Below are 22715 nucleotides of genomic sequence, written 5' to 3' on the forward strand. Positions count from 1 at the left end.
GAAGTGTTCCCCATTGCAGAGGATTTACATGTGCCTGGCTAGAGCTGATGAATTCTTTCTGCATTTACATGGCAATCCTGGCTCATTGCTTACATGAGCATTTTGCAGAAAAGTGAACTGTAAATGCATATGTTCATAGAATCATAGAATCTCAGGGTTGGAAGGGACCTCAGGAGGTCATCTAGTCCAACCCCCTGCTCAAAGCAGGACCAAACCCAACTAAATCATCCCAGCCAGGGCTTTGTCAAGCCTGACCTTAAAAACCTCTAAGGAAGGAGATTCCACCACCTCCCTAGGTAACCCATTCCAGTTCTTCACCACCCTACTAGTGAAAAAGTTTTTCCTAATATCCAACCTAAACCTCCCCCTCTGCAACTTGAGACCATTACTCCTTGTTCTGTCATCTTCTACCACTGAGAACAGTCTAGATCCATCCCCTTTGGAACCCCCTTTCAGGTAGTTGAAAACAGCTATCAAATCCCCCCTCATTCTTCTCTTCTGCAGGCTAAACAATCCCAGTTCCCTCAGCCTCTCCTCATAAGTCATGTGTTCCAGCCCCTTAATCATTTTTGTTGCCCTCCGCTGGACTCTCTCCAATTTATCCACATCCTTCTTGTAGTGTGGGGCCCAAAACTGGACACAGTACTCCAGATGAGGCCTCACCAGTGCTGAATAGAGGGGAATGATCACATCCCTCGATCTGCTGGAAATGCCCCTACTTATACAACCCAAAATGCCATTAGCCTTCTTGGCAACAAGGGCACACTGTTGACTCATATTCAGCTTCTCGTCCACTGTAACCCCTAGGTCCTTTTCTGCAGAACTGCTGCCCAGCCATTCGGTCCCTAGTCTGTAGCAGTGCATGGGATTCTTCCGTCCTAAGTGCAGGACTCTGCACTTGTCCTTGTTAAGGTAACAAACTTAGCAGCCCCCAAGGGATCTCGGATACTGTACAGGAACAAACAGGCATCTGTATCTCTCTTGGCAGATCAATATGTTTTGCTTTGGCTTGAAGTGCTTAGCTTTGAAGTGCTCTCCCTAAAAACTCATGACTCCTGTTGCAGAGCTTTATTAAACAACCACCTCATAGGCTGGGCCTTTATAATAAAATTCTTCAAGCTTGGCTGGAACCTTTGATCTCTTTTCTCTCCATGTAGTAACACGAGGGTTGGTGCTCACAGCTGACAGCTTTTGGGTCATTGCTTCACTGTGAACTCTGCAACCACATTGATTTTACTCTCTTTCTCTTGTGTGTGTGGTTTTGTGTGTAGGCAAAAGACCAGCTGAATGATGCCTTGCAGCTCAACAGGCATGATCTGACATACATGATGCTGGGAAAAATTCACCTGCTGCAAGGGGAGACCGACAAAGCCATCGAAGTCTATAAGAAAGCAGTGGAGTAAGAATTTCATCTCCCACCTCTTAGGAGAATCTTGATTGGTGAATTCAGGAATGTGTCTTATTTTTTAAAATGACAGTGCTCCTGGGCAGATCTGGAGTTTCTCAGCTTTGTACCATCTCTGATCTTGGCTGCAGTAGTCTTACTCCAGCTGACAATGTGTCAGGGACCTCTTTGAAGCCCTTGCCAAGAGAAGAGTGGAAGACACATGAATGGAGGTGCTGGCAGCAAATGTATACAGAATCCACTTCTCAAATCCCATGATTCATGTGCTAAAGCCTGAAACACAGAGCTGAATGATTGCTGCTCACAACTGTCCCCGCTTTACTGTTGTCAAGAGCAGTGAGCAATCAACAGCCATTTTGAACTTACTGGATTGTTATATACTTCACTGGGTGAATTTTTGGTGCATGAAAGTGAGGGTCTAAAAGTGAGGCTTGAGCCAGGCTGGTGCTGTGAGTTTTCCAGCCCAGTCCCTCAATCCTGATCTGCATTGTCCCACACCAGCTAAATTAGCAGTGGTTCTGCATAGTGGACAAATATCCAGGAAAGACTACTGGCAATTACTGCTGCTCATTGGAACTGTGCACACAGCTAGTCTGAGCTAAAGCATCCTATTAGTTTTGTTACCCCATCCTCTCCTGTTTCTCATCCCCCTGTCAGTGGTGGTGTAATTTATTATTTGTATTATCATAACCAAACAGAAAACACAAAGACCTTACAACCAAAGTATGCCTCGCCTATTGGAGATTCCAAACTCTGTCCTTGCTTTATCCTTGTACAGCACTTTGCACAATGAGATTTCAACCTGGTTGAGACCTATAGGTGTTAGCACAATGCACCTTCCAAACTGGGGTTTGGAACCTAACTCTCGGTATAAGCAGCTAGTTCATTAGTATGTGGTGTCCCTAACCTGCTCTTTCTTTCTCTGCTGCTCATTATTCATTATATTTAGTATTTGCTTGAAAGGCCTTGAAAATGGGGAGGCTTTTTAAAGAGCCTACAAAACTGTACAGATGAGGGCTTGGGAATCACAAACTGCAACTGAAAACATGTGACACGTTCATTGTAAGTGTCCATTTTGAGTGAGTCAGTGTTGTTCTCAGTTCAGCTGAATGGGATAGTGTATGTTACCCATCAACCACAAAGCTATCGCCTGCATTCTGCCTTGGGAAAGGTGATCTGTTTCCAGCTCTGACACTGACTCACTGAGAGATCTTAAACAAGTAATTTAACCTCCTGCACTTCAGTTTACCCACGTAAAATACTACCTACTTCCCAGAGGGGCATGAGGAGTGATTCATTTTTGTAAAACATTTTGAGGTGTTCAGATATAACGTGCCCTAAACACCACGTGGAGGTGGTGAGGGTGATATTATTAGTTGGTTTTATTAGCAGTAGTAAGAGGGATCTTTCTTACATTGAGTGGAGTCTCAGGGATTCCATACTTCACCTTGTATTAGCACTGCCAAGACATTGTAAAACTTTGGGTTTTGTATTTCAGGTTTTCTCCAGAAAACACAGAGCTGCTTACGACCCTGGGTTTACTCTATTTGCAGGTACTAAACACTGTTGCTACTATGTGGACCTAATTATATTTTAAATGGCCTGGCAGTTGCATCTGGAGTAAATTTCTATTCATCTCCATGTGAGTTTGACATATTTCTCAAAAGGCCACATCAGACAAGATGGAGCTTGCTCCTCTGTCTCTTCTTTTCTCATTTGGCTCCTGAAGGGGAGTAACTTGATTTCCTGGTTCTGAGCCAGAGCAGGAATTCTGTTTGGCTACTGCCCTAATTGTGTTACTCATTCTCCCAAGTACAATAAAACTTGACTAGTCATTACCTTGTTTCTGGGGATGGAGCTTAGCGAGTTATTCTCCTAGAAGAGCAGCCATGAAATTGTTTAACACTAATGCACCTTGGAGAAAATTGGAATTGATTTAAATAACACGAGCACGTTTATCACTGGGGACTTGGGTCATGAGCAAAAGATCATCTGTCTCCCAAACTACCTCCTCACTGCAGTATTTGGTACAGCTGTCATCCTTTGCTCAAGGGGGCTGCAGGCCAAGATTGAAGGACATCAGTAGAGCTGTGGAGGGAGCAGGAGAGACAGAGCAAAGTATGGTGCTTGGGCAGAGTAGCATGGGCAGAAACTTGCACAACTGTCCACACTGTGACTTCCCTTGTTTGTGGTGTGTCACATCCCTGGACTCCAAAATTCACTCCAAATACCTTGCCAGTCTTGATTGTCTCCATGAGTCACAGCAGGGTTAGATACCTTCTGTCAATAGGCACGGGGCAGTTCTGGGGGAGGAGGAAGGTAATGGAGTTTGAATAATGGGTTGAATTGATATCTTAATTATACCAGTGTAATTCCTTAGCATCTCCATTGAATCCAGTGGGACTTAAGCATGTGATCAGGGTTAGCCTGACTACTGTATGGGCCTGTAATGCTGCTGAGCACTCAAGTCCCATTGACTTCAGTAGTTGAGGGCAGTCTAAGCAGATAGACTTTGGGGCATTTCTTACTTGGGGAAGGGCGCTGTGGAGAGCACGGGGAGGGAGGAAAAGTGGTCAGGGAATCTGTGCTGTGGCTTATGATGCTCAGGAAGTCAGTCCCTGCTCCTTTGTAGAAAAAACTCTCCAATTCGTTCTTATTCCCCAACACAGCTATATAGAAATCTATTTTCTGGGCTAGACAGTCTGCATCAGGTTGAGTTGTGTTCCCTCTTTTATCAGAGGAATCCATTTTGTTCCAGCTGGTTGTGGATTGTGAAGTAAGAGCACTGCACACGTGAGAGTGTAACTGCAACAGAATAAAGCTAACTCTTCTGAATCCTTTACTTTAAGTGATAACCAAAAACACTGTTTGTTATCTGCACGTTTAACCCTTCTGAGCCTGCATTTCTGACACTCCTTTGTCTTTTCCCAGCTTGGGGTTTATCAGAAGGCATTTGAACATCTTGGAAATGCACTTACATATGATCCCACCAATTATAAGGTACCATAAAGAATATATACAAGCCAATTTAGTGATGGCATTAGGCCCATAAAAACTAATTCTTGTGTAAAATATCCCCAGTACCAGAGCATGGGCTGAAAAGGGGGCCATGCTCCCAAAAAACTTGTTCCAAAACGCATATCTGTGACCTCCATCTGATGAGGATAGAGGGTGTTATCTATGGGGCCTATTTGCTTTTAATGGAAAGTTTCATATATTTTCCATAGAAGAATTTTAAACAAATGGAAATTGCTTTTCTCTAACCTATTACTTCAAACTGTTGCAATTCATCATGAGAGCTGTGCACCACGTTCCTGGGAATTCAGTGTACCTCTGCAACTTTCTGGAGCAGAACACAGACACAAGTGAATAAGGATGGTGTAGTGGAACATCATTCCTTTGCTAGTCTGCAAAGATCATAATTCTCACATGGTCTCTCTCTCTCAGCTATAGTGGTGGGTAATTTTGGTCTAGCTAGTTGAGGATGGGATCTGAATAATGGGGATAATGTAAATCATTTTGAGATCTATGGATGGCAAAGCAATGAATAAATACAAACCAAGTATTATTATTATGAAGACTACATTACTTTTCCAGACTTTATGCCAGCTCACTGTGAAGTGTTACAAATAATTTATTGGACAAATGTAGTTTAGTTTAAACTAAGTTAATTTTGGTGCAGTATCTTTGATTTTCTTTTTAATCGCATATGTTCAGTAGTTTGCTGTCACCCTCATCCAGTAGTGTGAACTGTCCAGGGTTTGATGTACATGCCTTGGAGTTAAGGAATGTTTTAATCTCCCCTTAAGTTGCCCTGGGAAGGTTTCTGTTCCAGTTTGTCATATAAAAGAAACAATTAGTATCTGGACCTTTTCAGAGCCCAGACTTCTGGAAGCTGTTATTGTGAATCACTGGAAGAGTATTAGCTAGTCAGGATGCAGAGTTTATTAGCCACATTGAACAGGAAAGAGAATGTGGGAAGTGTGGGACCCTTCCCAATGCCCTGCCCTCTCCTAGCCAGGATGTAGATTTCCCAGTTGTTCTCAATTCTCTAGCAGAGAGTTCCCCAAAGAGAATCTTCACTCAAACCATTGGCCTTGTTTTTAGTTTAATAACTTTGTAGCATTTTCTCCTCACCGTGTTTGGGGAAGCTCAGTGTCTCAACCACTCACTGTCGAGCTCTTTTGAAGGCTATCTTGGCAGCTGGCAGTATGATGCAGACTCACGGTGATTTTGATGTAGCCCTCACCAAGTACAGGGTAATAGCCTACACCATGCCTGAAAGCCCCCCATTATGGAACAACATTGGAATGTGCTTCTTCGGCAAGAAGAAATACGTGGCAGTAAGTGCCTGGTTCCCTTCCATTTCTAACTATATTTAATTTGATTTGTGTAAGAACAAATATAAAACAAGGATCCTCCCTCTGTGGTGGAGACTGGAGAAAGTCTTGACCACTCAGGGCATGTTACTAGCAGTGTTGTTCCTCTTTGCAGGCTATTAGTTGCTTGAAGCGAGCCAACTACTTAGCTCCTTTTGACTGGAAGATTCTGTACAATTTGGGGCTAGTCCACCTGACAATGCAGCAGTATGCATCTGCTTTCCACTTTCTCAGCGCCGCTGTCAACTTCCAGCCCCGGATGGGAGAGCTCTACATGCTCCTGGCAGGTAAATGACCCTTCCCTTCTGCCCTCTCCCCTTACTCCTACCCCACAGAGCTGTATGAATATCGTCTTTGGGAAATACTGGATTTTAAGGTGGGAAAGCAAGAGGTGATGCAAGTTGTTATCTGAGACTGGATAACTCAGCACTCTGGTATTCAAAAGTTTTTCATCACCAGGTCATGGGCTGGTTTGAAATCAGATCAGCAGTGACCAAAAGTCAATGCCTTCTCGCTCGCTGAAATACAGTTTTTGCTATAGACTAGTGTGTAGTCCCCCCAAACCACCATGACTGGTCCCAGCTTTTGTGGGAGGACCATTGTGGGGTGATGCAGAGAAGCTTGCACTGGTGCTGCTCTTGCAATGACTTCTGTGCTTAGAGCACTGGGGTTTCTGTGGTATCCTCAGTCTGGCACTCCTCACCAGCACTAAATCCAAGGTTAGAAAAACTAGAAACCAGGCATTGCAAGTCCACTGGTAAGGGGATTGTGTACATTCAAGAGGGGGATTCACCTTGTTCTGTCTACTCTGGCAGAGGCTCTGGGAGATTAAACAACCTGGGTAACCTCAGAGGTGGATTTACAGTAAAACACAGGGTGCCCTGGCATGGGCCCCCCAACAACAGAGGGCCCAAGGGTCGAGCAGCTGCAGGGGCAAAAGCTTGGTCCTGCTGGCTCCTGGGGCTCCTGCTGCAGGTTCCGCACCCACCAGCAGCCAGGCTCTCCCCTCCCCCGCCTCCTCCCCTGAGCGTGCCGCTTCCCCCACCACCAAACAGCCGTTTGCCAGCGCTCAGGTCGTTCTGGGAGGGAGGAAGAAGAGCGGGGCCGCAGCGCACTCAGGGGAGGAGGTGGGGGCAGGGTCTTGGGGAAGGGGATGGAATCGGGGCAGGGCAGAGCAAAGGTGTGGCCCCCGCATTCACCCTACACATAGCCCCCCAACCCCCTGCTGTGAGCCGCTTGGGGTAAGGGGCTGGAAGCACCCCCACAACCCCAGCCCCCTGCCCTGACTCCTGCACCCCCTACCCCCAGCACCCTGCCCTCCCTGACTCTTGCACCTCCACACATACCCAGCCCCCCCATGCCCTGACTCCTGCACCCCCCTACATCCCCACCCTGAGCACCAAACGGGAGCTCCTGCACCTCCCCCCCACATTCCCACCTGCACCCTTTTGCACCAAATGGGAGCTGCCCCAGGTAAACGCTCCACACCCCAACCCCGAGCTCCCTCCTGCATCCTAACTCCTGGCCAGACCTGAGCCCCCTCCTGCACTCCAGCCCGCTCCTGCACCCCCAACTTTGACTCCTGCACCCCCCTCACACACTCCCTGCCCTCCCTGACTCCTGCAGCCCCCTGCCCACCCTGACTCCTGCACACCCCCCCACCTGCACCCCTCACACCAAACGGGACCTGCCCCAGGTAAGCGCTCCACATCCCAACTCCCTGCCCCAGCCCTATGCCCCCTCCCGCACCCTAACTCGTGGTCAGACCATGTACCCCAATGTATTTTTTACATTTTTTAAAAATAAAACACTCTTATCCAAAGCGCTTTATAATAGTTAGCTAACGGTACAAACAGTATTTGGAAAAATCATTAAGTGGTCCGCCAAGACCCTCAGCGATTTTCAAGCGGTCTGTGGAAAAATAAGTTAGACTACAAGAACAATCAAGGTACCTCACTTTATTTTCATTTACTTGCTATTACTTATAGGAGGAGGATGAAGAAAAAAAGAATGAAAAACAGGGGCGGGGAGAGATAAGAGAGAATGTTCTTTTTCTTGGCTGGGTCCCAAAAATGAAGCTGAGCACAGGGCTCCACTAATTCTAAATCTGCCACTGGGTAACCTGTATAGAAGCCCTGACTTTGAGCAGGTAGCGTAATTGCAGGATGCCTAAAATCCAGACAGATAGTTAATGTCTCTCTTCTTTCTGGGACTCCACTTCTGGTCTCATGCACTTTAAGATCAGAAGGAACCATCGTGATCATCTAGTCTGACTTCCTGCACATTGCAGGCCACAGAACCTCACACCCCTCCCCCACACACACTCCTGAAATAGACCCATAACCTCTGGCTGAGTTACTGAAGTCCTCAAATAATAGTTTAAAGACTTCAGGTTACAGAGAATTCACCATTTTCTTTCCATTTACTTACTTTACTGCAGTTGGCTGGGTGTGGAGGTGTTCATAGTGGTATTGGTTTCTGCATATAAGCAAGGCATGCCGTGGAGTGGGCATAGCTAACTACAGAAATCTTGATTGACAGGTTTAATAGGAATGTTTGTCCCATGCTTTCAGCTAGCTAAACAGTTTAAAGTCAGTTCCTGTGGAGGTGCCATTGCTGTTCCTGATTCTGATGCAGGGGCTCCAAGAGCAGCGGAATAAAGCATTGACATTCAGAACTATCCTTTGCAAATAGGCTCTATGCCTGGGAAAGCGGAGGCTTTGCATTGCTAGTGAGCTTATTTGTGTTCTTCTGTTTCTTCGAACAGTGGCTCTGACAAACCTCGAAGATGTTGAGAATGCTAAACGATCCTATGAGCAAGCTGTAGCGCTGGACCAGTAAGTCTTAATCCTAATGGTCGTTTGGGCAAGCAGCTTCTCCCCCCCACGGTTCATCTGTTTCCCTTTTTGTCCCTCAGGTCTTTTTTGATCGTAAGTTCTTCAGGGCAGGGGCCAGCTCTCATTAAGTCTACGTACAGCACCTACTGCAATGGAGCCCTGATCTTGGTTGGGGCCTCTAGGCATTATGTTAATACTGATAATAGGGCTATAAGGAGAGCCATTATTAATAGTAAACATTTAATCTGTAATGGCCACAAGGTGAACCACACAGCATCAGTCTTTTAGTCTCCTCTCTCAAGAGCTGGATGGCAGTGGTGAAGGTAGTTTTCCTCTGTGGAGCCTTAGAAATTATAGAAGTCCCAAAGCCTATAAAAAGAACAGAGTTTTAAACATGTTTGATATTTTAGTGCACTTGTGCGCTGCAAAGTGACTGTGGAAACGGCCCCTCACTCAGCACATAACATTACTGCTGTTAGCCCTACACAGCACTGGGAGAGACAGCTGGAGTCTCTTCCCAATCATGCATCAGCAGAATTGTTAACTGTGGTCAAATCATGTGGACAAATCCTGCCCTCAGTTTCCACTACAACCATGCAATCTCATTGAAGAAATGGGGCCTGCATAATGTTACTTGTGAAGAGGTGTAGGGAGGAAAATCTCAGGCTGACTTAGGGAACCCGATGAGAATTTGCAAGGCTGTTTGAAAGCTCATAAACTGAGCACATTTAGATGCGAGTTATTGAGAGACAAGATACACAGTTCCCTACTGTGCTTTTTTTACTGAGTTGCTTTTCAGAGTCGAACTGCACCTTTGCCAATGACATGGCATAGGTAACGGGAACACTACACAATATACCTACAATAAGGGAGCACGCTGCATATCTGAAACAAGCATTCAAACCAAATTCACTGCCCACCAAGTCCTTTATCTTTCTTCCAGCTTTCAGAATCTAAGCCCCTCTGTGTTTTGTCAGGGGATCAGATGAGTTAAGGAGCACATTCTGGCTGCTTGGTAGTGTGTTTTTTGTGGGTAGATCAAAGAATTCAGCTTTACAAACGCTGCCTAACTACCTGGCACTCTCATGATGCCGCAGCCATGTAGAATTAGCAGAAAAACAAAACCGCATAAAAGCTGACATTAAAGCCAACGGCCATTAATTGCTTGGAGACAAACTCAGGCTGTTTAAGCCTTGGATCTCTGTGTTTTGTTCAGTGGACATCCCTTGTACTCTCTCCAGTTATCCCATTCCCACGGATATTCTCTTCTGGCATATCTCACGCCGTTTGTCTGGGGAGATGACTACAGTTTCTGTTTCCATCTCCATAAATAATTTTTATAGCAGCAGCAGCATGATATTTGCCCTGGGTGCCAGACTGAGGTCTGGAAAGAAAAGGAGCTTGTGAGTGTCTTTATAAAAGATGTCTCCTCTTTCTGGCAGTGGCTAATATACAGGTCTCCTTTCTCCCATTGCTTCCTTAAATAATGATTGTCTCTCTGCTCTTTGGGGACAGCTCATCTAAATCAGCTCTCGCCTACCCCCACCCCAGTGTTTTTTGCTTAAAGGTTGTTCTCCATGGTGTATCTGTTTCCTGGGCTCTGACAGAGGCAGTGAGGTTTTTAGATGTGGGATCAGTTCTTAAGAAATAGCTTCTGTGTTGACAGAAATTAATAAGCTAGGGCTTTAAACGCAATCAGATCACTTTTTTAACAGTTTCCTTGGTTACGGCATTGTTGCACTGCTTACTCGTGACCCACAGTCATGGCCTAAATTTCTGCTGAGCTGGGCAGCTGCCTATTATACGACATGCTGACGCTCAGGGCTGCGGCAGGGAGAGATGCCTCTCCTCAAGCCCCAGACCTGCTGCGGAGCCCCTCCCCCTTCCCTGACCCAGCCCAGCCCCAGACCTGCCGCGGCCGGGGGACATATGCCCTGGCCCCGACCCAGCCCAGCCCCAGACCTGCCGCGCCGGGGGGGAAGGCGCCCCGGCCGGGGGACAGGCGCCCCAGCCCGGCCCCGGACCTGCCACGGCCGGGGGAGAGGTGCCCCTCCCCCAGCCCTGACCCGGCCTGGATCTGCCTCTCCTCCCGAGCCCAGGTGCTGCTGCGGGGAGACAGAGCCGGGGTGGGGAGTCCTCCCTCTCCACCGTAGCCCCGGGGAGCCCTAGTGCACCCCAAACCCCTCATCCCCAGCCCCACCCCAGAGCCCACGCTCTCAGCCCCACACCTCTGCCCCAGCGCTGAGCCCCTCATCCCCGGCCCCACCCCAGAGCCCACAACCCCAGCCAGAGCCCTCACACACCCCAACCCATACTCTGCACTCCAACCCTCTGCCCCCACCCTGAGCCCCCTCCCACACTCTGAACCCCTTGGCCCCATTCCACTACATGAATTTTGTTATGTGCACCAATAGGAAGGTGATGTGTCACATAACAAAATTTATTCTACACATGGGTGGGAAAAATTAGAGGGAACACTGGTCATGGTCTGCATACAGTCTGATTTGCTGCTTATCAATGTCTGCAAAGCTTCAGTCTCCAGCACTCGAACCTTTCACAAAGAGCATGGCCTCTGTCTTGTAGGAGAGAGTAAAGGTGCTGGTCTCCTTTGCCAGCACCAACAGCCTCTTTTCACACCGGGACCGGGTGTCAGCCCCCTCATGCAACTTTATTGATGAACGTTCAGAAGCACGGCCCACTTGCTCTGCATGTGTTGCGATAGATGCAGATGCTTCATCCTTGCTCTTACATGCAAGGTCATCCTCCCTGGGGGAGAAGTACAACTATAAATTGTGCCTTTAATCCACTCACTTATTAGTCTCCCTCCCCTTGGAAAGTGATTCTGATTCTATAGAGGGCCTGGCCAAACACAGCCCATGGCCCTCTACCTCTCAGCCTGCAAGTCAGAATGAACTGCAAGCATCAGGCCACTTGGATCAAGACAGAGCATTGCCTGCTGGGACCTGTTGTCTCAGTGGATCACCTGTTTGTATCCACGAGGAGGCAGACACACTTTGCTCTGTTTTCTACAAAGATTGTGCCGAGTTCAGACTCCTAGTGAGTTGTCAATGCAGGCAAAATGTGGGACTCTCGGTTAGAATGTAAGCCATGTTAGCTATTCAAGGAAGAAAGGGGACCTGGCCACTGATGTCCATAAACCAACAGAGAGCAGAGGGAGTCAACTGTTTCGCTCGTTTAGCTTGCCCACACAACTGGCGCTGTCAGAGCACTGCAGGGACTGCCAGAGGGAAAGCTACTGCGTGGGGTTACTGTGCGTTAACTAAGACCCTGGAAGTTTTGGAGAATGAGAATTCTGGGAGCCAAACTGCGTTTCTGAAATACACTCAGCATTGCATCCCGAGTGGTAGGACCGCACCGCACAGCACTCTGACATCGAGCAATGCCACAGTGACAGTGCCTCTTTGTGCACACGCATTAAGACAGTCCTCAGTTACAGGACCACCAATTGTTTCTCTTAGACTGTATACACATAAAGGAGCAAAGTTAATCTTTGACACATTTTTAACATTGTCCTTGTATGGAACTTCTTACAGACTTTTTGGGTGGAAGGGAAGGAAGATGGAGAAAAAAGGATGTGAGAGCTTTGTTCAGCATCCTGAGGCTCTGCTGGCTTGTCAAACACTGTCAGTGGCATGTGTCAGTTCCAGAACCTGGAACTGTGTGGCCTCATGCCACCAGCTTGTCTTGTCCCACAGTTGTGAGGAGAGAGCCCTTCTGCAAATCTTCAGAGCAGCGGAAGCCTTATATGGATCAGAGCAGGGCTCTCCCAGCACAATGTAAAGACCCCCTGAACCACTGTGCACTTTAAGATTTGCGGGTGCTCAGATGAGGGGTCCATAGGATGCTTCCTACCTCCTCCTGTTGACAAGCAGCCTGACTTCGCAGCTGCCAATTCACCCAGCTCCCCCAGGGGCAGGAGATGGGAGACAAGGAGGAAATTTGTACAAAGGTGCCGCACAGTGCAGCTCAAAGTACCACTTACAGGCACTTACTCCAACTGCAGATCTGCTAAGGAATGCAACAGTGGGGCTCCCCTCCAGTGGTCCTTGGACAGTCCTTGGGTACAAAGACACTTGACCACCCAGGTTTAGCTTGAAGAGAGAGACTTTAGCAAGAGGCTAAGCAGTCGGAGGAGCCATTAACATTGAAACCAGGTTTGTGTGGAATACTTCACTCCCTCAGTGCACAAAGTTCACTGAGCACAAATTTCCCCACCAAACTGGGAGTGCCTGCTGCCATTTTGGAGCAAGTTGTATACAACTGTGCGCACAAACCCAGTTTGTGTTCATGGGTTCCCTGTCAGCCAGGCTTCCCCAGCTGCCTCCATAGCTACACACCTGCCAAGAAGCAGAGAAGCTCATCCTGCCCCGGTGTTCTCTAGGAGCTCTGCAGCAAACCCGCACTTAGCCAGAACACACTCATGCACACCGTCTCATTGGGGCCATTCCTGCACCCCACTGTAAGTGACAGCCCCAACCGTTTTGCCTGTAGAGCTGGTCCCAAATGTTGCACAGTTTTTTTGTGGGTGAGGAAAGTGTATTATTTTTCCTACTTCAGAATTGCTGAACCAAATGTGCTCGGTCTTTCAAAAACAACTTGCTTTCCAGCAGAGATCAAGCATGGAACATGTCAGCCTGAAAGGTTAGGAGCAGCAGAAACCAGGGGCTTCAACTAGAAACAGCTGAATAACTGGCTCATCCATTGCACTGCGGGTGTGCTGACCCCTGCGATTTCCCCAAATGCGGGAAACTCGACTGCATAATTTGTGGTAGTGGGGGACTGCGTTCGCACTCAAAAAAACTTAACGGTAACACTAGAGCAATCTCACTGCATTGCTCTGAGCACTTGCTTCCCAGGAAGGTTGCCATGGTTACATGCGGAGCACCTGGAGGCTGTTTGGTTTAGTAGTCTGTGTAGCGTGGGATCTCCAGCTTTGCCGGATGTAGCCAGCTCAGCACAGTGCTAGTATCAGGATAGGTTCTCACCTGAGATTTAAGAATGTTACTCTTGGCAGTGTATGTTACTGATCCTGTGGTATATCTGCTCCAGGTGCAATCCCCTGGTCAATCTGAATTACGCTGTGCTGCTCTACAACCAGGGGGATAAGAAGGGAGCACTATGCCAATACCACGAGATGGAGAAGAAAGTCAATGCCCTGAAGGAGAACAGCACTCTCGACTTTGATCCTGAGGTATGTTAATAAGAACAGCCAGCTGGAAGCAAATAGCTGGTGATCCTGTTCTGTAAGAGGACTTGTCCGCATGGTGGGATACGGGGATGGGGGGATTTCTGGAGTGCACTGATGTGTGGTGCATTAATTGGTCTTAGTAGACCCTGCTGGGGCACACTGAAGGGTCCCTAAAGGTTCTGAAGTGCACCCTAGCTGGGTCAGAACCATTAGGGAACCTTCACTGTGCCTCAGGAGGGTCTGCATGGCCCAATTAATGTGAATCTTTCAGTGCTCTTTGGAAATCACGCCTCTGTACAGCATGTTAACCCACCACATAAACAAGCCCTGAGTGGTATCCAGTGAGCAGGAGGGTCTCTCTGCCTTTTGGGACCAGAGTCAAGTTAATAGAGAATGGGTCAGTTATCTAGACACACCTAGCTGGACCAGGTGTCCAGTGAAAGCTACTTGCTTCATCTCTGCTATTAAAATAGGCTTTTCAATCTGTGAACAAAAAGTCAGGATTCTTTCGGAAGCAAGTGGATTGTCAGAGCTGTGCTTCTCTACAGCACTGTGGCTGCGCTAGCCAGTTACGTGTAACTCTGTGCAGTGTATTGTGATACTGGAATCTGAGCTCATAGCTCCTGGTAAGAAACAAAATGCAGTGTCTCCTTCCATCTCCCATCCTCTGAGTGTGTGAGATTTGGGGAAGAAGTCAGTGACCTCATCTGAAACCTTCACAATCAGCTCCTCCTCACCTAGGTTTCTCAGGGCTGAGTGTCAAGCTGTAATGTATTGCACAGCCTGCCTTTCTTGAAAAAGAATGCACTTTCAGCGAGGGGCACCACTTCCGCCGCCTACGACCAGAGTGGAGGCCACTGTGAGTTGCCATTTCCTGATGGGAAACCCTTACACTGTGTGCCACGTTCCCTCCAAGCTGGTCACGGCCCTTGCTGTAAGCCCAGCTCTAGAGTGAAGCTGCTGCTAAAACCCACAGTTGGAAGCTGAGGCATAGTGGTCCCCGCTTGAACAGGCGCTGCTGCCCTGGCTCCTGCCAAAAGTGTTCCTGATGGTGATTTTCTTCTTTCTTTCTTTCTGTTGCATGAGCAGATGGTGGATGTGGCTCAGAAGGTGGGAGCTGCCCTGCAGGCGGGGGAGAGTCTGGTGTGGACTAAACCCGTCAAAGATTCCAAATCAAAGCAGCGAGCCGCTACTTCTAGCAAACCCTCTAGCACTCAGCAACCTCTGGGCTCTAACCAAGCCCTGGGTCAGGCCATGTCTTCAGCAGCTGGGTATGGGAAGACTATGCAGCTTTCTACAGGTAGGTCTCTTTTGCATCTCTGTATGGCATGAGAGGAGAGGGTGTTGGGATTAGAGGAAGTATTCACTGCCAAGTGGGCATATCTGTCCCACTCCCTGTACCCTGGGATATGGAGTATAGTTAGCAAGACACTTACATGTCTCACATGTAGGCACAAGAACTTGGCATGTGACAAGCCCAACTCCATGAGTTAAGTGTGTGTGGAACAAAAGTGTTCTCCCTATGGAGTATGCGCATTGCATTATAGCGTAGTGCTCCTATGAGGTTGCTGAAATCAAACAGTTTCTCTTCCTGTCCCAGCCATGCTGGTGAGTGTGTTACCATGAAATCAGTTTCCTCCCTTGGCTCTGGGATGGAGGTGATGTCAACAGTGGAATCCCTTGTCTTCATTCATTAGAAAACAAATGGCTGAGATTGGAGGAGGCAGGCTCCTGGTAGAGGGGAGAAGATGGAGGGGGGCCATCCTCTCATTCACAAAACAAACACTGGGCTGTTCCAGGTAACTCAAGCAGCAGCCAGACCCCTCCCTTTTAGTGAGTTCCATCCTACTGCAGATAGAAAATGGAATAAAATCATCATCAGTCAATGGGCAATAGCGAGACAGACTACTCCTTGTTGAGCAGGGGGTTGGACTAGATGACCTCCTGAGGTCCCTTCCAACCCTGATATTCTATGATTCTATGAAGCTGTTGGGGCGCGTTGTGTTAATGTGGATGGAACAGATGGTCCTGTAACAGAATACACTCACCTCTCACAAGCACCCCTGGTCGAGTGTGTGTGCACCTGCAGTGTCCTCAATTTCCTCTGCTCACAGTGCCCCCTGTTGGCCACTGCGCTTCTCAGGCAAGTCTTTGGTGACTCAGCCCTCTGGCCAAGTCACACTCTGTCCATGTGTGCAACAAACAAACCCCTCCCGGGGTACACAATCCAAAATGTTCCCAGTGTCCTGCAGCCCTCCCTGGGCACAGTCTTCTAAAACAGTCCAGCAGGGCCCATTGTGGTACCCTCAGTTGGTGTGTCGTCTTCTGCAGCCCTGCCTGGGCTCAGTCTTTAACCAGTCCAGCAGGGCCCATCACAGCATCCTTGCTTGGTCCGGCTAGGTTGCAAGGCTCCTACTCTGGAACTAAGCAGTGCCCCAAGAGCTTCTTCCCTGGGGACTCTTTGCCTGTACTTGAGTCCTCAGTGACCCCAGCTTCCTCCTGAGCCACCCACCTTGGGCTCAGTTTGCTGACCACAGCTCCCTGCTGAGTCAGTCCCAGTGCAGCCCGCTTCCATGGGGTGCCCCAGTTCTAATTCCCTCCCTTCCCAGTCCCACGCATTGCTCTGGGTTCCAACCCAGGGAACCTTTTAAGTATAGCAGCTTCATGCTGCGTCTCTTTAGTAATTAATGCTCTACATTTCCCTGGGCCACTTCCCCATGGCCCATCTTAGTTGAGTCCCAGCAACCAGCTCCTTCTTCTCCCCCTAGGGTGACTAGATGTCCCGATTTTATAGGGACAGTCCCATTTTTTGGGTCTTTTTCTTATATAGGCTCCAATTACCCCCCCCCACCCCCGTCCCGATTTTTCACATTTGCTGTCTGGTCACCCTGTCTCCCCCAGTCCCTGTCAGCGGACTGATCTATCCAGCCCACTGCCGTTCTAGGCAGCTTGGAGGACCTTTCTATTGCTCTTTTCTGGGGGGCAGGCCCACAAAGCCTCCAGCAGGGGGCCTCAGGGCCCAGTCCGCCTGGTCACAGGTCCCAAAAAGTCAAAGGTGTGAACTTGACTCTGAAACTGTCTAATATGAAACAGCGTTAAACATGGTTCAGTGTTTAACACACAGAGACCTCAGCCTGCCCAGTACCATGGCAAACACACCATTGAATGCCTTTGTAACCTTTCAGTAAAGATACAGAAAAAGAAGGAAAAACAGTTATAGCCTTTGAAATGTAAAGCATTAAACAAGGCTTTCATTTTAACAACAGCCCTTTCCCTTTAGCTGGAGAGCATTTTTAGAAGAGTTATTAACATGGTAATAACTGTCCTTTGGAGAGAAAAGAGAAGTTAGTTGAGCTGGGCTGGAGCTGCTGTTGTTGTTAAAGTCTGACCCCATTTCCTAAGAAGACAAAATAGGACAAACGCCGACAAAAGGGGAGAGAAAAGAGCAGCACAGATAAAAATGCAGCTTCTGTCTCTAGTGTTGACTTTCACTTGCAAACTCACTGCTGGAAAAACACAGGCCCAGCACATGGTCCCGTCAGCCACTCTGATACCTGGCAAACTTGTACCAGCCTCGGGCTCTTCAAGGTATTGCTTTTCATTTCCTCTCTGGGCATAGGCTCACAGCAGTATTGCAGAATATGCAGTCTTGGCCAGCTAGGCCAAACTCTTGTTTGACAGAAGGGAAAAGGAGAGGGATAGGAAAGAGAAGAAATAACATGAAGAAGGAAGAGAACACACAAGAGGTGACATGTAACATTTAGGGGTGGAGGGGGATGTGACCACTCCATGCATTGCCTCTGGCCTTTCCTACTCCCCCCATGCCTCCCACACTCACTCTAATCCAGCACCACTTTGCCCTCACTCCCCTTACAGCTCCTTCCCCACTTACTGTTGAAATGGTGCTTGTTAAGAACAGAAGATGCAGAGCTGGAAATTAATGAATGTGTCGGATACTAGGCCTAACTGGTGGACAGAATAATGTGGGGCTGGGCTGGGGTATTCCACCCACCACTCCCTTTCTGAGTCCGTAAAAGAAATATTTTGTGGGAAAAGTATGAAGGAACAAAAAGAAGCAGGGAAGAACAATCAGAGGCTATTGGAGGAAGCTCCATCATGGGACCCCAGGCCTTCTTCATCCTGCTCCTGAGAGGTGTCCAGACGAGGCCAGAGAGAGGGACCCAGACAATATCACCACCTCTGCCAGCTCCAGCTGAATCCCAGCCACCACCAAGGATGAGAGGACTTTACCAACAGTAGCAATAACAAGAGCTTCAGCTCACCTCAACTAACTTCTGCTCTGTTCCCGAAAAGGACAGTTGTTGCCATCTGTGGTACCATCAAAGAGACTGTCAAACCAAGCCTTGTTTAACACTGGTTAGTGTTGGACAGTGACTGGGCTGTGTTAATGCCTTTAGCCCATATAATCCATCCAAATTCATACAACATGCCTAGGTCACTGCACAGGCACGGCCTTTTGCTTTAACAATTAGATGCTGTTTCCTGTGGCATAAAGAGGAGTGTATGGGACTCTGGCTGTAACCCTGTGTTGTATCATCAGGTGCTGGAGCATCGGCTCCCCTTGCAAAGCCCCCATCGATGCCTCTGGAACCTGAACCGGGCTCAGAAACAGGCCCCGAAGAGACCACACTCCTTACAGAGCCCCAAGAACGGAGAAAAGAGAAGCGCAAAAGCAGGCCGACCACAGAATAGAACAGCAGCACTGGATGGGCTGGGCAGGCGTGGGGCCTGCTGGGCTGTTGGGAGCAAAATCTTCACTGCCACCCCTTAACTCAAGCAGTGAGGAAGGCAGCTGCCCTCAGCATGGCCTGCAGTGACTTCACCATACTGTGAGCTTAGGCAAAATGCAGCTGGATGCTGATACAGTGACATTAGCACCTGGCCTCATCCTTGTCTCAGTGATTCTTTGCTCCATGGCACCCAGAAGAGGTTCTGATAAGCTGCCCACTAGTGCTGCTGTAGGACTGCATGAGGTAACTGAGGTGCAATCTCCTTCCTTGAGGGTGGGGCTGCTGTAGCATTGCACATAAGTGCTGAATCACTGAGATGGGCTGAGTCAGCAGGATGGTTTAGCAAGGGCCAACTACAGTGACTGCACAGCTTTTAAAGCAGTAGCTTGGACCAGCTCTCTAGTTAGAGCCCAGAGACCATCATGTCCCTTTAGCAAGTGAGCCTTTTCGCTGGCTCAGAGGAAGCTCTACCAGCCCCCTGTAGTAAGGTCAGTGGAAGAACTGGAGGAGGGGAGAAGCTAGAAAAATTAACAGAAGTGAGTGGAAGCCAGATCAGTCCAAGGAGTGAAACAACCCTGAACGCAGGCCTGGAGGAGGGGCACCAGTTCAGGCTATGCTCATTGATGATAATGTGAGAGGCTACTCTGCATTGCTCAGAGGGAGATGTGTGCAACCTGCATGCCTGTTTACCAAAGCCCAGCCTCTGTCGGGGTTGTCCAAAAACCTGGGGAAAGCATTTCCAGCCCCCTTTCCTCAGGCAGCTAGCTCACATTGGGAGAGGAGCTCCCTCCCTCAGAGCTGTTCGCAGTGCTGTCAGTCCTGCAAGGTAGAGGTGACAGGGACTGGGAGGGAGCAAACTTCTCTGTAATAGACTCACCCTTCAGCCAGTAGCAAATGAAAGGAGATTGGACTTTCATCCACAGTGTAAGTCTCTTGCTGGCAGAGCAGAGTTACGGCAGGCAGGGGGCACTTTGATAACCCACTAACACGCTGCCTCAGTTTGGTGGGAGTTTTAAAGAGTGTGGAGTAATTTACCTTCAATGTCCAGCTCTCCTGTTTGTTCTGGTGGTGACAGGCTGGAACCAATTCCATTCCCACAGTCACTAAGTGACAAGGGACGGGCTGACAGAGCCAAACAGAACTGGAAAGAGTGGCTCCTTTATTTCTGCCTTTTCCAGCATCCCTGGGGAACTTACACCTGTAGAGAATTCTCTTCCTGAAACATAGACTCATGGCCTCAGGAAAGCTGGGAGGTAGCAGGCACGAGGCTGTGTTGGAACTGAGAATTAGCCTGTTTCCTTAGGGTTACTTACCTTCTGATCCCCTTCCTCCCTCCTGTTGACACTAACTGGGTCTAATTTTATTAAAGCCATTGAGGTTGGACAACCTGGGTAGTGACCGTCTCTACAGTTCCATCAATTCCAACCCTTTCCAGACTCGACTGCAGCCTACAAGGGAAAACTGGCACCTTGTTTGTTTTTTAAACTTCAGTCCATTCAGCCCCACACGTGCTGGGAGGGGAAGATTATTACCACTAAAGAAATGGTGGTAACCCAAAGCACCTGTACACTGGGGCTGTCTTGTTCTCCAGAAGTGATGGAGAGGAGGGGACCATATTAAGGGCTTCTCAAATACAGCCCTTTGTGGTAATCACTAGTGCTCAAGAAAGTAGCATAGTTAGCCTGAGCCAGGGCTGTTGCTGGGACAACCTGACTGAGGAAGATGATTTGGCAATGACAACACAGCAAGATCCTCAATGTGCTCCCTTCCCCACACGGGTAAGAGCAGAGTCTAGGCTTTGCATTTCATAACTTGCTGCTAGTTATACCAGTTCAGTCATTTAAAGTTTCCTTTTGCTAAGATAGCTCTCACCTTTTGAACAACGTAGCTATTGTCAACTTTACCCCAGCCTGGCAGAGGAGACTTTTTTCCAGCAGCTGCCGCTAGGCTAAGCACCTCACACCTGAATGGAGCCATCCGAGGCTGTTTTCCTTCTGAGTTAAGAGACTAGTTAAACTAAAGGTTAGGCCAGTTTCTCTGCCCTTCACCCACTAACAGTTTGTATCTCTTAGCTGCCCTCAGTTCCACAGAACACTCCAGCCAAAAAAAGCTGTGTTTTCAACATAAAACAGAACCACTGCCATCTACATAAAATGTCAGGATGGTGTAGCCCTTGTCTGTCTTGCCCCACAGTGATTGCGATCAGTCTAATCTCAGTTCAAGCCCCTAACACACCTTAGGCCACTGAATTAATAACTTGTGCAAGGAACCCTTGATAGGAACCTAAACAGTGTGTTTCACAGGTTTTCTGTACCTACAGCTTCCACTGCTGTCAGTGTATCAGGTGCTCAGACCTCTGAAAGGCCTAGCCTAGGCATCATTTACAAGTCCTATTCTAGCTGTATTATGGGATAATGACCTTCAAGTTGCATCAGTGTTATTTTGCATAATCAACAGTAACTAATCAGAGTGTACAAGAGAGGGCAATTAAGGTTACCGGATCCTTAGTTTAGTCACCGAATGCCTGGTGCAACGTGGGCCAGGTTCTGGGAATAACCACAGCCCCCCGTTGTACATTCCAATTAGCTACTATTGTGCAAAATGACACTAATGCAATTTTAAGGTTATTAAAACGCAGTCAGGAACCAAAGTTAATGTATTTTGGGGGTTTAACTGACATGGCTGATGAGATCTTGTCTATTAAACACACTAAATGAACAGCAACCGTTCACAATTTTTGATTTGTAACCAAAGTGCCCTGTTTAAACTAGGTTTGACTTCTTCACAACCCATTTAACCGGTGTTGCAGTTATTTTGTATTACAGCAGCTGCTAGAGGCATCCATGTGGATCAAGGCCCCCCGGGGCTAGGTGCTATACAAAACAGAGTTCTTTCCCTGGAGAGCTTATAATTTAAGTATACAAGACAAACGGTAGGTGAAATGGGAAGCAACTTACTAGAATGATCAGTTATGATTTAGGTATCATGTTAGGTGCAGTTTTATATTGAAATAGTCATGCTGAATGTTACTGCAATTTCCATGGGGTGCATGTGAGAGGATTGATTTTTACTGGAAGAGCACAAAGCTGGCCAAGGACTGCTCTTCACTTCTAAAGTATGGAGAGAATTTTTTTTTTAATAAACACAATTTGCTTCAGCATCAGCAGCCCCCCTTCAAACTTCTCTGTGCAGTTTCTTCAGCATTTAGGTGCAATACAGTTAAAAGTGGGCAGAGGAAGACTTATAAGCAAAACAAAGTTGCTTTAATCCCTCTTGTTGAGGTACTGCTTTGTACCTTACATTAAAACCCCTTTCAGACTAGGGAGGGGACAGCCACTTGTGTTTGTACATAAAATAGGTGACCAGACCATGGAATGGTGACTGCCTATACCCATGGGAAGGTGATCCACTGAAACAGGAAGACTGAGGCTTCTCCCCCTGCCCCAAATACTAGTCTCCATGGAGTGAACTGTTGGTTGAACTGTTAATCTTACTCTGAACCGTGGCTGTGGAAGCAGAGGAAGGAAAGGGGTGGGGAAAGGACAGTGAGGGCTGTTTCTAGCAGGTTATGAAATACATTTGCTACACTTAATTGATTCAAGCAGCAGCTTTCCTACTGACAATTTCACAATGTGGTGTGGCTCATGAGCCACAAACCTTGATCTTCAGAACAGAGGAGATACTTAATGAGCTATAACCTACTTGCCCTGTCGCCAGAAGAGTGTAGCCCCTTTTTTAGGCTCCTGGATGCTAAGGTCATCTGATACTTTTACAACAGGGATTTCATGTTTACAGAGTACACACATGGATGGTATATTGAGAGGTGTTTTAAATAACCTTTGGAGAGAGGATCAAACAGAGTATTCGCCTTCTGTGGACTCAGAGTGTGGGACCTTTTCACTCATCTCAAGTCTAGAGAGTAACGAGGGAATTTAAATTTGGGGAGCATTTTTAAATGTGTAAATATAGACTATAGATGATGAGGATAAATGGAACTGGAGCTCAGCATGTGGTTTTGCCTACCATGGATTCACAGTAGTACTCTCTACATTTGACCTGGCTGATGGGGAGTGAGGAAGACTGGTAATGAAAGAAAGGTAAGTGTAGGGATTTTTCAGTGGAATTTCTGCTGGT

At 47.8% G+C, this 22715-nt stretch overlaps 1 protein-coding gene and 1 non-coding gene across 2 annotated transcripts in view; both read left to right on the top strand.

Moving 5' to 3' along the window:
- BBS4 (Bardet-Biedl syndrome 4) overlaps positions 1-21753 on the top strand; it is an 89124-nt gene extending 67371 nt beyond the window's left edge. The window contains exons 8-16 of the mRNA XM_044980066.1: positions 1272-1399; positions 2904-2958; positions 4337-4405; positions 5596-5748; positions 5900-6071; positions 8552-8621; positions 13692-13833; positions 14920-15130; positions 18392-21753. Of these exons, the coding sequence (XP_044836001.1) occupies positions 1272-1399; positions 2904-2958; positions 4337-4405; positions 5596-5748; positions 5900-6071; positions 8552-8621; positions 13692-13833; positions 14920-15130; positions 18392-18543 (1152 nt within the window). The 3' untranslated portion in view covers positions 18544-21753. The remainder of the gene's footprint in view (positions 1-1271; positions 1400-2903; positions 2959-4336; positions 4406-5595; positions 5749-5899; positions 6072-8551; positions 8622-13691; positions 13834-14919; positions 15131-18391) is intronic.
- Positions 13281-13438, top strand: LOC123344770. Its single transcript, XR_006572651.1, has one exon. It is a non-coding gene; the product is annotated as a U1 spliceosomal RNA (small nuclear RNA).
- Positions 21754-22715: the final 962 nt, after the last annotated feature.

This window comes from Mauremys mutica, chromosome 11 (genome assembly GCF_020497125.1).
Source record: "Mauremys mutica isolate MM-2020 ecotype Southern chromosome 11, ASM2049712v1, whole genome shotgun sequence".
NCBI lineage: Eukaryota > Metazoa > Chordata > Testudines > Geoemydidae > Mauremys > Mauremys mutica.